We start from the raw sequence: 13382 nt of genomic DNA on the forward strand, positions 1-13382 counted from the left end.
GGGGGTGGGGGGGGGGGGGGGTGGGGGGGGGGGGGGGTGGGGGGGGGGGGGGGTGGGGGGGGGGGGGGGTGGGGGGGGGGGGGGGTGGGGGGGGGGGGGGGTGGGGGGGGGGGGGGGTGGGGGGGGGGGGGGGTGGGGGGGGGGGGGGGTGGGGGGGGGGGGGGGTGGGGGGGGGGGGGGGTGGGGGGGGGGGGGGGTGGGGGGGGGGGGGGGTGGGGGGGGGGGGGGGTGGGGGGGGGGGGGGGTGGGGGGGGGGGGGGGTGGGGGGGGGGGGGGGTGGGGGGGGGGGGGGGTGGGGGGGGGGGGGGGTGGGGGGGGGGGGGGGTGGGGGGGGGGGGGGGTGGGGGGGGGGGGGGGTGGGGGGGGGGGGGGGTGGGGGGGGGGGGGGGTGGGGGGGGGGGGGGGTGGGGGGGGGGGGGGGTGGGGGGGGGGGGGGGTGGGGGGGGGGGGGGGTGGGGGGGGGGGGGGGTGGGGGGGGGGGGGGGTGGGGGGGGGGGGGGGTGGGGGGGGGGGGGGGTGGGGGGGGGGGGGGGTGGGGGGGGGGGGGGGTGGGGGGGGGGGGGGGTGGGGGGGGGGGGGGGTGGGGGGGGGGGGGGGTGGGGGGGGGGGGGGGTGGGGGGGGGGGGGGGTGGGGGGGGGGGGGGGTGGGGGGGGGGGGGGGTGGGGGGGGGGGGGGGTGGGGGGGGGGGGGGGTGGGGGGGGGGGGGGGTGGGGGGGGGGGGGGGTGGGGGGGGGGGGGGGTGGGGGGGGGGGGGGGTGGGGGGGGGGGGGGGTGGGGGGGGGGGGGGGTGGGGGGGGGGGGGGGTGGGGGGGGGGGGGGGTGGGGGGGGGGGGGGGTGGGGGGGGGGGGGGGTGGGGGGGGGGGGGGGTGGGGGGGGGGGGGGGTGGGGGGGGGGGGGGGTGGGGGGGGGGGGGGGTGGGGGGGGGGGGGGGTGGGGGGGGGGGGGGGTGGGGGGGGGGGGGGGTGGGGGGGGGGGGGGGTGGGGGGGGGGGGGGGTGGGGGGGGGGGGGGGTGGGGGGGGGGGGGGGTGGGGGGGGGGGGGGGTGGGGGGGGGGGGGGGTGGGGGGGGGGGGGGGTGGGGGGGGGGGGGGGTGGGGGGGGGGGGGGGTGGGGGGGGGGGGGGGTGGGGGGGGGGGGGGGTGGGGGGGGGGGGGGGTGGGGGGGGGGGGGGGTGGGGGGGGGGGGGGGTGGGGGGGGGGGGGGGTGGGGGGGGGGGGGGGTGGGGGGGGGGGGGGGTGGGGGGGGGGGGGGGTGGGGGGGGGGGGGGGTGGGGGGGGGGGGGGGTGGGGGGGGGGGGGGGTGGGGGGGGGGGGGGGTGGGGGGGGGGGGGGGTGGGGGGGGGGGGGGGTGGGGGGGGGGGGGGGTGGGGGGGGGGGGGGGTGGGGGGGGGGGGGGGTGGGGGGGGGGGGGGGTGGGGGGGGGGGGGGGTGGGGGGGGGGGGGGGTGGGGGGGGGGGGGGGTGGGGGGGGGGGGGGGTGGGGGGGGGGGGGGGTGGGGGGGGGGGGGGGTGGGGGGGGGGGGGGGTGGGGGGGGGGGGGGGTGGGGGGGGGGGGGGGTGGGGGGGGGGGGGGGTGGGGGGGGGGGGGGGTGGGGGGGGGGGGGGGTGGGGGGGGGGGGGGGTGGGGGGGGGGGGGGGTGGGGGGGGGGGGGGGTGGGGGGGGGGGGGGGTGGGGGGGGGGGGGGGTGGGGGGGGGGGGGGGTGGGGGGGGGGGGGGGTGGGGGGGGGGGGGGGTGGGGGGGGGGGGGGGTGGGGGGGGGGGGGGGTGGGGGGGGGGGGGGGTGGGGGGGGGGGGGGGTGGGGGGGGGGGGGGGTGGGGGGGGGGGGGGGTGGGGGGGGGGGGGGGTGGGGGGGGGGGGGGGTGGGGGGGGGGGGGGGTGGGGGGGGGGGGGGGTGGGGGGGGGGGGGGGTGGGGGGGGGGGGGGGTGGGGGGGGGGGGGGGTGGGGGGGGGGGGGGGTGGGGGGGGGGGGGGGTGGGGGGGGGGGGGGGTGGGGGGGGGGGGGGGTGGGGGGGGGGGGGGGTGGGGGGGGGGGGGGGTGGGGGGGGGGGGGGGTGGGGGGGGGGGGGGGTGGGGGGGGGGGGGGGTGGGGGGGGGGGGGGGTGGGGGGGGGGGGGGGTGGGGGGGGGGGGGGGTGGGGGGGGGGGGGGGTGGGGGGGGGGGGGGGTGGGGGGGGGGGGGGGTGGGGGGGGGGGGGGGTGGGGGGGGGGGGGGGTGGGGGGGGGGGGGGGTGGGGGGGGGGGGGGGTGGGGGGGGGGGGGGGTGGGGGGGGGGGGGGGTGGGGGGGGGGGGGGGTGGGGGGGGGGGGGGGTGGGGGGGGGGGGGGGTGGGGGGGGGGGGGGGTGGGGGGGGGGGGGGGTGGGGGGGGGGGGGGGTGGGGGGGGGGGGGGGTGGGGGGGGGGGGGGGTGGGGGGGGGGGGGGGTGGGGGGGGGGGGGGGTGGGGGGGGGGGGGGGTGGGGGGGGGGGGGGGTGGGGGGGGGGGGGGGTGGGGGGGGGGGGGGGTGGGGGGGGGGGGGGGTGGGGGGGGGGGGGGGTGGGGGGGGGGGGGGGTGGGGGGGGGGGGGGGTGGGGGGGGGGGGGGGTGGGGGGGGGGGGGGGTGGGGGGGGGGGGGGGTGGGGGGGGGGGGGGGTGGGGGGGGGGGGGGGTGGGGGGGGGGGGGGGTGGGGGGGGGGGGGGGTGGGGGGGGGGGGGGGTGGGGGGGGGGGGGGGTGGGGGGGGGGGGGGGTGGGGGGGGGGGGGGGTGGGGGGGGGGGGGGGTGGGGGGGGGGGGGGGTGGGGGGGGGGGGGGGTGGGGGGGGGGGGGGGTGGGGGGGGGGGGGGGTGGGGGGGGGGGGGGGTGGGGGGGGGGGGGGGTGGGGGGGGGGGGGGGTGGGGGGGGGGGGGGGTGGGGGGGGGGGGGGGTGGGGGGGGGGGGGGGTGGGGGGGGGGGGGGGTGGGGGGGGGGGGGGGTGGGGGGGGGGGGGGGTGGGGGGGGGGGGGGGTGGGGGGGGGGGGGGGTGGGGGGGGGGGGGGGTGGGGGGGGGGGGGGGTGGGGGGGGGGGGGGGTGGGGGGGGGGGGGGGTGGGGGGGGGGGGGGGTGGGGGGGGGGGGGGGTGGGGGGGGGGGGGGGTGGGGGGGGGGGGGGGTGGGGGGGGGGGGGGGTGGGGGGGGGGGGGGGTGGGGGGGGGGGGGGGTGGGGGGGGGGGGGGGTGGGGGGGGGGGGGGGTGGGGGGGGGGGGGGGTGGGGGGGGGGGGGGGTGGGGGGGGGGGGGGGTGGGGGGGGGGGGGGGTGGGGGGGGGGGGGGGTGGGGGGGGGGGGGGGTGGGGGGGGGGGGGGGTGGGGGGGGGGGGGGGTGGGGGGGGGGGGGGGTGGGGGGGGGGGGGGGTGGGGGGGGGGGGGGGTGGGGGGGGGGGGGGGTGGGGGGGGGGGGGGGTGGGGGGGGGGGGGGGTGGGGGGGGGGGGGGGTGGGGGGGGGGGGGGGTGGGGGGGGGGGGGGGTGGGGGGGGGGGGGGGTGGGGGGGGGGGGGGGTGGGGGGGGGGGGGGGTGGGGGGGGGGGGGGGTGGGGGGGGGGGGGGGTGGGGGGGGGGGGGGGTGGGGGGGGGGGGGGGTGGGGGGGGGGGGGGGTGGGGGGGGGGGGGGGTGGGGGGGGGGGGGGGTGGGGGGGGGGGGGGGTGGGGGGGGGGGGGGGTGGGGGGGGGGGGGGGTGGGGGGGGGGGGGGGTGGGGGGGGGGGGGGGTGGGGGGGGGGGGGGGTGGGGGGGGGGGGGGGTGGGGGGGGGGGGGGGTGGGGGGGGGGGGGGGTGGGGGGGGGGGGGGGTGGGGGGGGGGGGGGGTGGGGGGGGGGGGGGGTGGGGGGGGGGGGGGGTGGGGGGGGGGGGGGGTGGGGGGGGGGGGGGGTGGGGGGGGGGGGGGGTGGGGGGGGGGGGGGGTGGGGGGGGGGGGGGGTGGGGGGGGGGGGGGGTGGGGGGGGGGGGGGGTGGGGGGGGGGGGGGGTGGGGGGGGGGGGGGGTGGGGGGGGGGGGGGGTGGGGGGGGGGGGGGGTGGGGGGGGGGGGGGGTGGGGGGGGGGGGGGGTGGGGGGGGGGGGGGGTGGGGGGGGGGGGGGGTGGGGGGGGGGGGGGGTGGGGGGGGGGGGGGGTGGGGGGGGGGGGGGGTGGGGGGGGGGGGGGGTGGGGGGGGGGGGGGGTGGGGGGGGGGGGGGGTGGGGGGGGGGGGGGGTGGGGGGGGGGGGGGGTGGGGGGGGGGGGGGGTGGGGGGGGGGGGGGGTGGGGGGGGGGGGGGGTGGGGGGGGGGGGGGGTGGGGGGGGGGGGGGGTGGGGGGGGGGGGGGGTGGGGGGGGGGGGGGGTGGGGGGGGGGGGGGGTGGGGGGGGGGGGGGGTGGGGGGGGGGGGGGGTGGGGGGGGGGGGGGGTGGGGGGGGGGGGGGGTGGGGGGGGGGGGGGGTGGGGGGGGGGGGGGGTGGGGGGGGGGGGGGGTGGGGGGGGGGGGGGGTGGGGGGGGGGGGGGGTGGGGGGGGGGGGGGGTGGGGGGGGGGGGGGGTGGGGGGGGGGGGGGGTGGGGGGGGGGGGGGGTGGGGGGGGGGGGGGGTGGGGGGGGGGGGGGGTGGGGGGGGGGGGGGGTGGGGGGGGGGGGGGGTGGGGGGGGGGGGGGGTGGGGGGGGGGGGGGGTGGGGGGGGGGGGGGGTGGGGGGGGGGGGGGGTGGGGGGGGGGGGGGGTGGGGGGGGGGGGGGGTGGGGGGGGGGGGGGGTGGGGGGGGGGGGGGGTGGGGGGGGGGGGGGGTGGGGGGGGGGGGGGGTGGGGGGGGGGGGGGGTGGGGGGGGGGGGGGGTGGGGGGGGGGGGGGGTGGGGGGGGGGGGGGGTGGGGGGGGGGGGGGGTGGGGGGGGGGGGGGGTGGGGGGGGGGGGGGGTGGGGGGGGGGGGGGGTGGGGGGGGGGGGGGGTGGGGGGGGGGGGGGGTGGGGGGGGGGGGGGGTGGGGGGGGGGGGGGGTGGGGGGGGGGGGGGGTGGGGGGGGGGGGGGGTGGGGGGGGGGGGGGGTGGGGGGGGGGGGGGGTGGGGGGGGGGGGGGGTGGGGGGGGGGGGGGGTGGGGGGGGGGGGGGGTGGGGGGGGGGGGGGGTGGGGGGGGGGGGGGGTGGGGGGGGGGGGGGGTGGGGGGGGGGGGGGGTGGGGGGGGGGGGGGGTGGGGGGGGGGGGGGGTGGGGGGGGGGGGGGGTGGGGGGGGGGGGGGGTGGGGGGGGGGGGGGGTGGGGGGGGGGGGGGGTGGGGGGGGGGGGGGGTGGGGGGGGGGGGGGGTGGGGGGGGGGGGGGGTGGGGGGGGGGGGGGGTGGGGGGGGGGGGGGGTGGGGGGGGGGGGGGGTGGGGGGGGGGGGGGGTGGGGGGGGGGGGGGGTGGGGGGGGGGGGGGGTGGGGGGGGGGGGGGGTGGGGGGGGGGGGGGGTGGGGGGGGGGGGGGGTGGGGGGGGGGGGGGGTGGGGGGGGGGGGGGGTGGGGGGGGGGGGGGGTGGGGGGGGGGGGGGGTGGGGGGGGGGGGGGGTGGGGGGGGGGGGGGGTGGGGGGGGGGGGGGGTGGGGGGGGGGGGGGGTGGGGGGGGGGGGGGGTGGGGGGGGGGGGGGGTGGGGGGGGGGGGGGGTGGGGGGGGGGGGGGGTGGGGGGGGGGGGGGGTGGGGGGGGGGGGGGGTGGGGGGGGGGGGGGGTGGGGGGGGGGGGGGGTGGGGGGGGGGGGGGGTGGGGGGGGGGGGGGGTGGGGGGGGGGGGGGGTGGGGGGGGGGGGGGGTGGGGGGGGGGGGGGGTGGGGGGGGGGGGGGGTGGGGGGGGGGGGGGGTGGGGGGGGGGGGGGGTGGGGGGGGGGGGGGGTGGGGGGGGGGGGGGGTGGGGGGGGGGGGGGGTGGGGGGGGGGGGGGGTGGGGGGGGGGGGGGGTGGGGGGGGGGGGGGGTGGGGGGGGGGGGGGGTGGGGGGGGGGGGGGGTGGGGGGGGGGGGGGGTGGGGGGGGGGGGGGGTGGGGGGGGGGGGGGGTGGGGGGGGGGGGGGGTGGGGGGGGGGGGGGGTGGGGGGGGGGGGGGGTGGGGGGGGGGGGGGGTGGGGGGGGGGGGGGGTGGGGGGGGGGGGGGGTGGGGGGGGGGGGGGGTGGGGGGGGGGGGGGGTGGGGGGGGGGGGGGGTGGGGGGGGGGGGGGGTGGGGGGGGGGGGGGGTGGGGGGGGGGGGGGGTGGGGGGGGGGGGGGGTGGGGGGGGGGGGGGGTGGGGGGGGGGGGGGGTGGGGGGGGGGGGGGGTGGGGGGGGGGGGGGGTGGGGGGGGGGGGGGGTGGGGGGGGGGGGGGGTGGGGGGGGGGGGGGGTGGGGGGGGGGGGGGGTGGGGGGGGGGGGGGGTGGGGGGGGGGGGGGGTGGGGGGGGGGGGGGGTGGGGGGGGGGGGGGGTGGGGGGGGGGGGGGGTGGGGGGGGGGGGGGGTGGGGGGGGGGGGGGGTGGGGGGGGGGGGGGGTGGGGGGGGGGGGGGGTGGGGGGGGGGGGGGGTGGGGGGGGGGGGGGGTGGGGGGGGGGGGGGGTGGGGGGGGGGGGGGGTGGGGGGGGGGGGGGGTGGGGGGGGGGGGGGGTGGGGGGGGGGGGGGGTGGGGGGGGGGGGGGGTGGGGGGGGGGGGGGGTGGGGGGGGGGGGGGGTGGGGGGGGGGGGGGGTGGGGGGGGGGGGGGGTGGGGGGGGGGGGGGGTGGGGGGGGGGGGGGGTGGGGGGGGGGGGGGGTGGGGGGGGGGGGGGGTGGGGGGGGGGGGGGGTGGGGGGGGGGGGGGGTGGGGGGGGGGGGGGGTGGGGGGGGGGGGGGGTGGGGGGGGGGGGGGGTGGGGGGGGGGGGGGGTGGGGGGGGGGGGGGGTGGGGGGGGGGGGGGGTGGGGGGGGGGGGGGGTGGGGGGGGGGGGGGGTGGGGGGGGGGGGGGGTGGGGGGGGGGGGGGGTGGGGGGGGGGGGGGGTGGGGGGGGGGGGGGGTGGGGGGGGGGGGGGGTGGGGGGGGGGGGGGGTGGGGGGGGGGGGGGGTGGGGGGGGGGGGGGGTGGGGGGGGGGGGGGGTGGGGGGGGGGGGGGGTGGGGGGGGGGGGGGGTGGGGGGGGGGGGGGGTGGGGGGGGGGGGGGGTGGGGGGGGGGGGGGGTGGGGGGGGGGGGGGGTGGGGGGGGGGGGGGGTGGGGGGGGGGGGGGGTGGGGGGGGGGGGGGGTGGGGGGGGGGGGGGGTGGGGGGGGGGGGGGGTGGGGGGGGGGGGGGGTGGGGGGGGGGGGGGGTGGGGGGGGGGGGGGGTGGGGGGGGGGGGGGGTGGGGGGGGGGGGGGGTGGGGGGGGGGGGGGGTGGGGGGGGGGGGGGGTGGGGGGGGGGGGGGGTGGGGGGGGGGGGGGGTGGGGGGGGGGGGGGGTGGGGGGGGGGGGGGGTGGGGGGGGGGGGGGGTGGGGGGGGGGGGGGGTGGGGGGGGGGGGGGGTGGGGGGGGGGGGGGGTGGGGGGGGGGGGGGGTGGGGGGGGGGGGGGGTGGGGGGGGGGGGGGGTGGGGGGGGGGGGGGGTGGGGGGGGGGGGGGGTGGGGGGGGGGGGGGGTGGGGGGGGGGGGGGGTGGGGGGGGGGGGGGGTGGGGGGGGGGGGGGGTGGGGGGGGGGGGGGGTGGGGGGGGGGGGGGGTGGGGGGGGGGGGGGGTGGGGGGGGGGGGGGGTGGGGGGGGGGGGGGGTGGGGGGGGGGGGGGGTGGGGGGGGGGGGGGGTGGGGGGGGGGGGGGGTGGGGGGGGGGGGGGGTGGGGGGGGGGGGGGGTGGGGGGGGGGGGGGGTGGGGGGGGGGGGGGGTGGGGGGGGGGGGGGGTGGGGGGGGGGGGGGGTGGGGGGGGGGGGGGGTGGGGGGGGGGGGGGGTGGGGGGGGGGGGGGGTGGGGGGGGGGGGGGGTGGGGGGGGGGGGGGGTGGGGGGGGGGGGGGGTGGGGGGGGGGGGGGGTGGGGGGGGGGGGGGGTGGGGGGGGGGGGGGGTGGGGGGGGGGGGGGGTGGGGGGGGGGGGGGGTGGGGGGGGGGGGGGGTGGGGGGGGGGGGGGGTGGGGGGGGGGGGGGGTGGGGGGGGGGGGGGGTGGGGGGGGGGGGGGGTGGGGGGGGGGGGGGGTGGGGGGGGGGGGGGGTGGGGGGGGGGGGGGGTGGGGGGGGGGGGGGGTGGGGGGGGGGGGGGGTGGGGGGGGGGGGGGGTGGGGGGGGGGGGGGGTGGGGGGGGGGGGGGGTGGGGGGGGGGGGGGGTGGGGGGGGGGGGGGGTGGGGGGGGGGGGGGGTGGGGGGGGGGGGGGGTGGGGGGGGGGGGGGGTGGGGGGGGGGGGGGGTGGGGGGGGGGGGGGGTGGGGGGGGGGGGGGGTGGGGGGGGGGGGGGGTGGGGGGGGGGGGGGGTGGGGGGGGGGGGGGGTGGGGGGGGGGGGGGGTGGGGGGGGGGGGGGGTGGGGGGGGGGGGGGGTGGGGGGGGGGGGGGGTGGGGGGGGGGGGGGGTGGGGGGGGGGGGGGGTGGGGGGGGGGGGGGGTGGGGGGGGGGGGGGGTGGGGGGGGGGGGGGGTGGGGGGGGGGGGGGGTGGGGGGGGGGGGGGGTGGGGGGGGGGGGGGGTGGGGGGGGGGGGGGGTGGGGGGGGGGGGGGGTGGGGGGGGGGGGGGGTGGGGGGGGGGGGGGGTGGGGGGGGGGGGGGGTGGGGGGGGGGGGGGGTGGGGGGGGGGGGGGGTGGGGGGGGGGGGGGGTGGGGGGGGGGGGGGGTGGGGGGGGGGGGGGGTGGGGGGGGGGGGGGGTGGGGGGGGGGGGGGGTGGGGGGGGGGGGGGGTGGGGGGGGGGGGGGGTGGGGGGGGGGGGGGGTGGGGGGGGGGGGGGGTGGGGGGGGGGGGGGGTGGGGGGGGGGGGGGGTGGGGGGGGGGGGGGGTGGGGGGGGGGGGGGGTGGGGGGGGGGGGGGGTGGGGGGGGGGGGGGGTGGGGGGGGGGGGGGGTGGGGGGGGGGGGGGGTGGGGGGGGGGGGGGGTGGGGGGGGGGGGGGGTGGGGGGGGGGGGGGGTGGGGGGGGGGGGGGGTGGGGGGGGGGAACAGATTGTTGTCTTCTGCTGGATGGCTGCCTGTTTCAGCTTCTTTCCTGAATCCCTGGCTGTTATCCCATGAGCACTTCTGCATATTAAAGAACATTCTCTGTCCTCCCCTCTAGGCTGATTATTTAGATAGAAAAGCAGCACTTGGTGCTCTGTTAAATGTCCATTGCCAGTTAGTTTGTGAGCTGGTTTTCTCTGAGTTAAGAAACAAACCCCTGTGGGAGCATGGAAAGTAAACTTAACAGCAAGTCAATAACTTTTGTCACAAATTCTTCCATTTTAAGATGGATATTAAAATTTGTAGCATTAGGACACTTTTAGATTTCACCCCAAACATTAAGAATCTGAGGGGGGGAAAAACTACAGATAGTATTTCAAAGAATAATTTTATTATGGTGACTGACGGCAATTTCATCTGCTAGCTCAGGTGGAGCAATAATACTTGGCATGAGAATCAAAACTCCAAATGGCATTGTTGCCGCTGTCTCTCAGGTAACAATAAGATTTCAGCTCAGCAACGTAATGAGGCGCAGGAAGCCGGCGTTCTTCAAAGCAAAGGATTTTATTTGGAGGTGATGGTCACAGCTCGGGCAGGAGAATCACGCATTGCAAACAAGCACAAGAACTTTTATTCACCAACATCAAAGGGGCAAAGGGGCAAGTAAAAAGGGGAGGTAAGGGGGCAAGTCCCTTACCGAACACCAATAGGTAAACAACAATACAAAAGGAAGATACAATTACAACTTTTGTGAATGGGATCACAAAATCCCGCTGTCAAGCGTCTTCCCGCAAGATCTCGCAATGGTGCTGAAGGGAGAGCGGATAAGGTCCATTCAGAGAATCTGGGTGGGTTTTCTACTGCACCCAGTTATTTGCTTTATCAGATGGCTGTTTCCTTCGGTTATGACCTGAGACTCCCGCGCCTCAGCTCTGCAACAAAGAAGAGTTTAAATTGTCCAATGGTGGTCCCGACACGTTCTCCAACGGCTGGAACCTCTGGGTGCTGCTATCAGTTTAATTAGCAAAACCAAAGAGGGTCTTTTGTCTTTGCTAAGGAGTCAGCTGGGTGTTGGTCCAAGCTGCATTCCAGGGCTAACTTCCTTGTCCCTTAATATCAGCTTCTACAGGCTACTGCCTTTACTAACAAACACAAAATTTCAAAAATAACATTCCTAACTTAAACATTAGAAATAATTCCTAACTTAAACATTAAGAAATAAATACATGTACTTATAGCAAGAATCTCCTAAATTAACAGTAATAAAACCTTAAGCTTGCTGGAGAACCTAACTAAACTATAACCTCAACAGTGGGTAAATAATAAATCCAACACAAAAGGGACTTTCCTCATATCCAAGAAGGGGCAAAGGCCGGAGGGAAATAATCTCATATTGGCACAATCACATATATACGTTCTTTGTGAGCCTTGTGGGGGCTTCTGAACCACACAAGTCTCTGTGTCCTGACATGGAGCCAGTGTACCCATGTAGCTTGACTCAAGAAAATATTTTGGCTATTTTCTTGGGCGGTAACAGCATGAAAGTGGATGAGAGTTGATTCTTTACAAAGCACTATATTTGGAAATGCCCTGACAGAAATGTTTTAGCAGTTAGCTCTGAACTCTCTGTGGAACATTTACTGAGTTGTTATACTTGTTTTATCTGTTGATAGATCTCTTTATGAGATGGAATGACCTGAAAATTGGGCCCTTTGACTCCAAGTGTTCTGGGAGAAAGGCAGATTTGAGGTGTCTTACAAAGATTAATAAATGGAAAAAGAATAAATAAAAGAGGGGGACTCTTCTATCATGTCCCACTGCTACTGCTACCCTTCATATTCTTTTTAAAATTTTCAACAAAATTGCTTACTAGCCATGTTTAGGCTGAACCCAAATTTCTCTTTCACTTTCTTTCTTAAGATCAGTAGACTGTCAAACACCTGGCTCTGATAATCCCTTAAAATGGCTATTTTCCCTAGCTTATATATGTGTACCAGTCTCCAGACTCATAATTTCATGCTGCAACCACTAGTCAAGGGATGACAAATTGAATCTATCATTTTATTTTCTACGTAAGTATTAAATATATCAAAACTCTATTCTCCTCTGCATGTACTCATCTTATATCCCCAGACTTCTTCTGCAGCCTCTCCATGGGCCCATCTACCTCAAACTATCTCTGGCCCTTTCCGCACAGGCCAAAGAGCGCTTCCCCACCGACCCCACAGCAGGAATTCCTCCTGCCAGTGGGAGGGGTGAGCAGGCCGCTCACATCGTGAGCGTGGCAAACGGCTCCCCGCGAGAGGCGGGTGGCAGGAGAGGCATGCTCCACATCGGAGTCCGCCTCTTCCCCGTCGCTCCCTCTCCTACTCACCTAAGTCAGCAAATGGCCCTGCTTTAGCCTCCTTAGATTCTCCGCCAACGCTGCCCCTCCGACCTCCAGGGGTCGGAGGACAGCGAGGGAGGGTCTTAGGAGGCCAGCAGGGCTAATGGCAAGGCGGCATGAGGTGAAAGTGGGTGAGGGACGAGGTGAAAACAGCGCATTCTCCCGGCGGTGCCATCTGCACGGGCGGCGCTCGAAGATGTAAGCGCTTGTTTTTTCCAAAACCTCCCTCTTTGAGGGAGGTTTTCCTTTTGAGAGCAGCCTGATGCCGCCCTGAGGGAGGGGGAGGGGGAGGGGAGCCAGGTCGGCTCTGCTGCATTTTCGCTGCGCCGCCTGTGCGAACGGCTCCCTGGGGACGGCGTTTTGCCATCCCCAGGGTGCCGTTTATGGCCTGTGCGGAAAGGGCCTCTGTTTGTGTGCATCAAGCCTAGATAAAATAATAACACTTTCAGCACAGAAAGCTCTGTGACTTTTTCATCTTAATTAGACTTTTGACTTGGAAGAACTGGATTCAATTTTTCACTTGTCCATAAACCCCACAAACTGGAGCCAGTAATTTGTTTCCCAGCCTGATCAACTACACAGGATTGCTGAAACATAAGGCAAGGAAAACCCCAGTATGCTTCCAGAACACCTTGAAGGAAGGGCAGGATTAAAGTATGATGCAATAAAAAGTATACCACATGTCTTTCATTTCAATTACAAATGTGCCAAGCTGTCTGATTATTGATGTAGAAGCTATTAATATTGGAATGAATGCCTGTTTTTTAGAATAGAATCACAGATATTCAATTCCTGAGCAAGTGAATAAGGCTCATTCTGCACATGCAGAATAATGCGTTTTCAAACTGCTTTCAGTGCTCTTTGAAGCTGTGCAGAATAGCAAAATCCACTTGCAAACAGTTGTGAAAGTGGTTTGAAAATGCATTATTTTGCATGTGCGGAAGGGGCCTAAGAGTCACAAACTAGACAAATGCACAAAGTCTTTAATGGTTTCTAAGTTTCAGTGGAAGGGGTGACAAGGTGTTTGTTCTCTTTTAATCATAAAATTCTATCAGTTGACACACACTTCTCCAATCAGGATATCACCCATACAGAGAATTCAAAGAAATTTGTACTATTCTCTCAATGGTGTTAAGAATCCATTTATCTACTATCCAGGCAATATGCTGGCTTTGTCCAGCAGAGCTCATGAATAAAGGCATTACAGCCTGCATAGGTGTTTGAAATGTAGCCCTGAAGCAATATGGGAAACGTCATTTTAAGTGCCTTTAATGGAAGCATTGTTTTGGAAAATGTATTCTCCATGGTACTTACTGGACCACAGTACCATTGATTTTAATATAACTTATTTTAGACAAGTATGCCCAAGTATATTTACTCCAAAGTAGACTGAGCTAAAATTCATATTGTTTCAATTAATTGGCCCTGATCCTGCAAAAAGTGACCTCAATGCAAAACTTTTTGTACATTATTTCTGTTGTATATTATAAACTTCATAAATGTAGTCAATACAAAAACATCTAATTTATGTCTCTGTAAATGTATGATACAAGTTAACTAAACGATTCTTAATGCTTGATCATCCATTTCTAGTGTGATAAGCAGACAAAAGCTAGGATATGTTTTACCAGATGAAACAGATTTGTCCGAGAGCACCACCATGTGGGAGAAAATATTATATATCTCTTTCAAAAGCTAAGGTTGTTGGTTTAAAACAGGGGTAGGGAACCTTTAACACTCAAAGAGCCATTTGGACCTGTTTTCCACGGGAAAAGAAAACACTTGGAGCCGCAAATAATTTTTGACATTTAAAATAAAGATAACACTGTATATATTGGGCTTTTTTACCTTTTACTCCACTCATTCTGAGAAGCGCATGGATGCACCCGCCCTGCTCGAACAAGGCGGGCGAGAGGGGAAGCCCACGGCGCGGCCCAGCCGGCTGCAGGCAATTAGTGCGCCCGCCCTGCTGC

The 13382-nt window shown here is 77.1% G+C and overlaps 1 protein-coding gene across 1 annotated transcript; it reads right to left on the reverse strand.

Annotated features, from left to right (window-relative positions):
- Nucleotides 1-7990: 7990 nt before the first annotated feature.
- LOC125433334 (basic proline-rich protein-like) lies at nucleotides 7991-11357 on the reverse strand (the record flags this gene model as incomplete). The annotated part of the gene is made up of 2 exons (XM_048497838.1): nucleotides 11296-11357; nucleotides 7991-9104 (listed from the first exon to the last, which is right to left on the reverse strand). Coding segments are annotated over exons 1-2 (1176 nt in total), but the record flags the coding sequence as incomplete, so codon positions are not given.
- Between the last annotated feature and the right edge of the window lie 2025 nt (nucleotides 11358-13382).

Source organism: Sphaerodactylus townsendi, linkage group LG05, assembly GCF_021028975.2.
Source record: "Sphaerodactylus townsendi isolate TG3544 linkage group LG05, MPM_Stown_v2.3, whole genome shotgun sequence".
Lineage (NCBI taxonomy): Eukaryota > Metazoa > Chordata > Lepidosauria > Squamata > Sphaerodactylidae > Sphaerodactylus > Sphaerodactylus townsendi.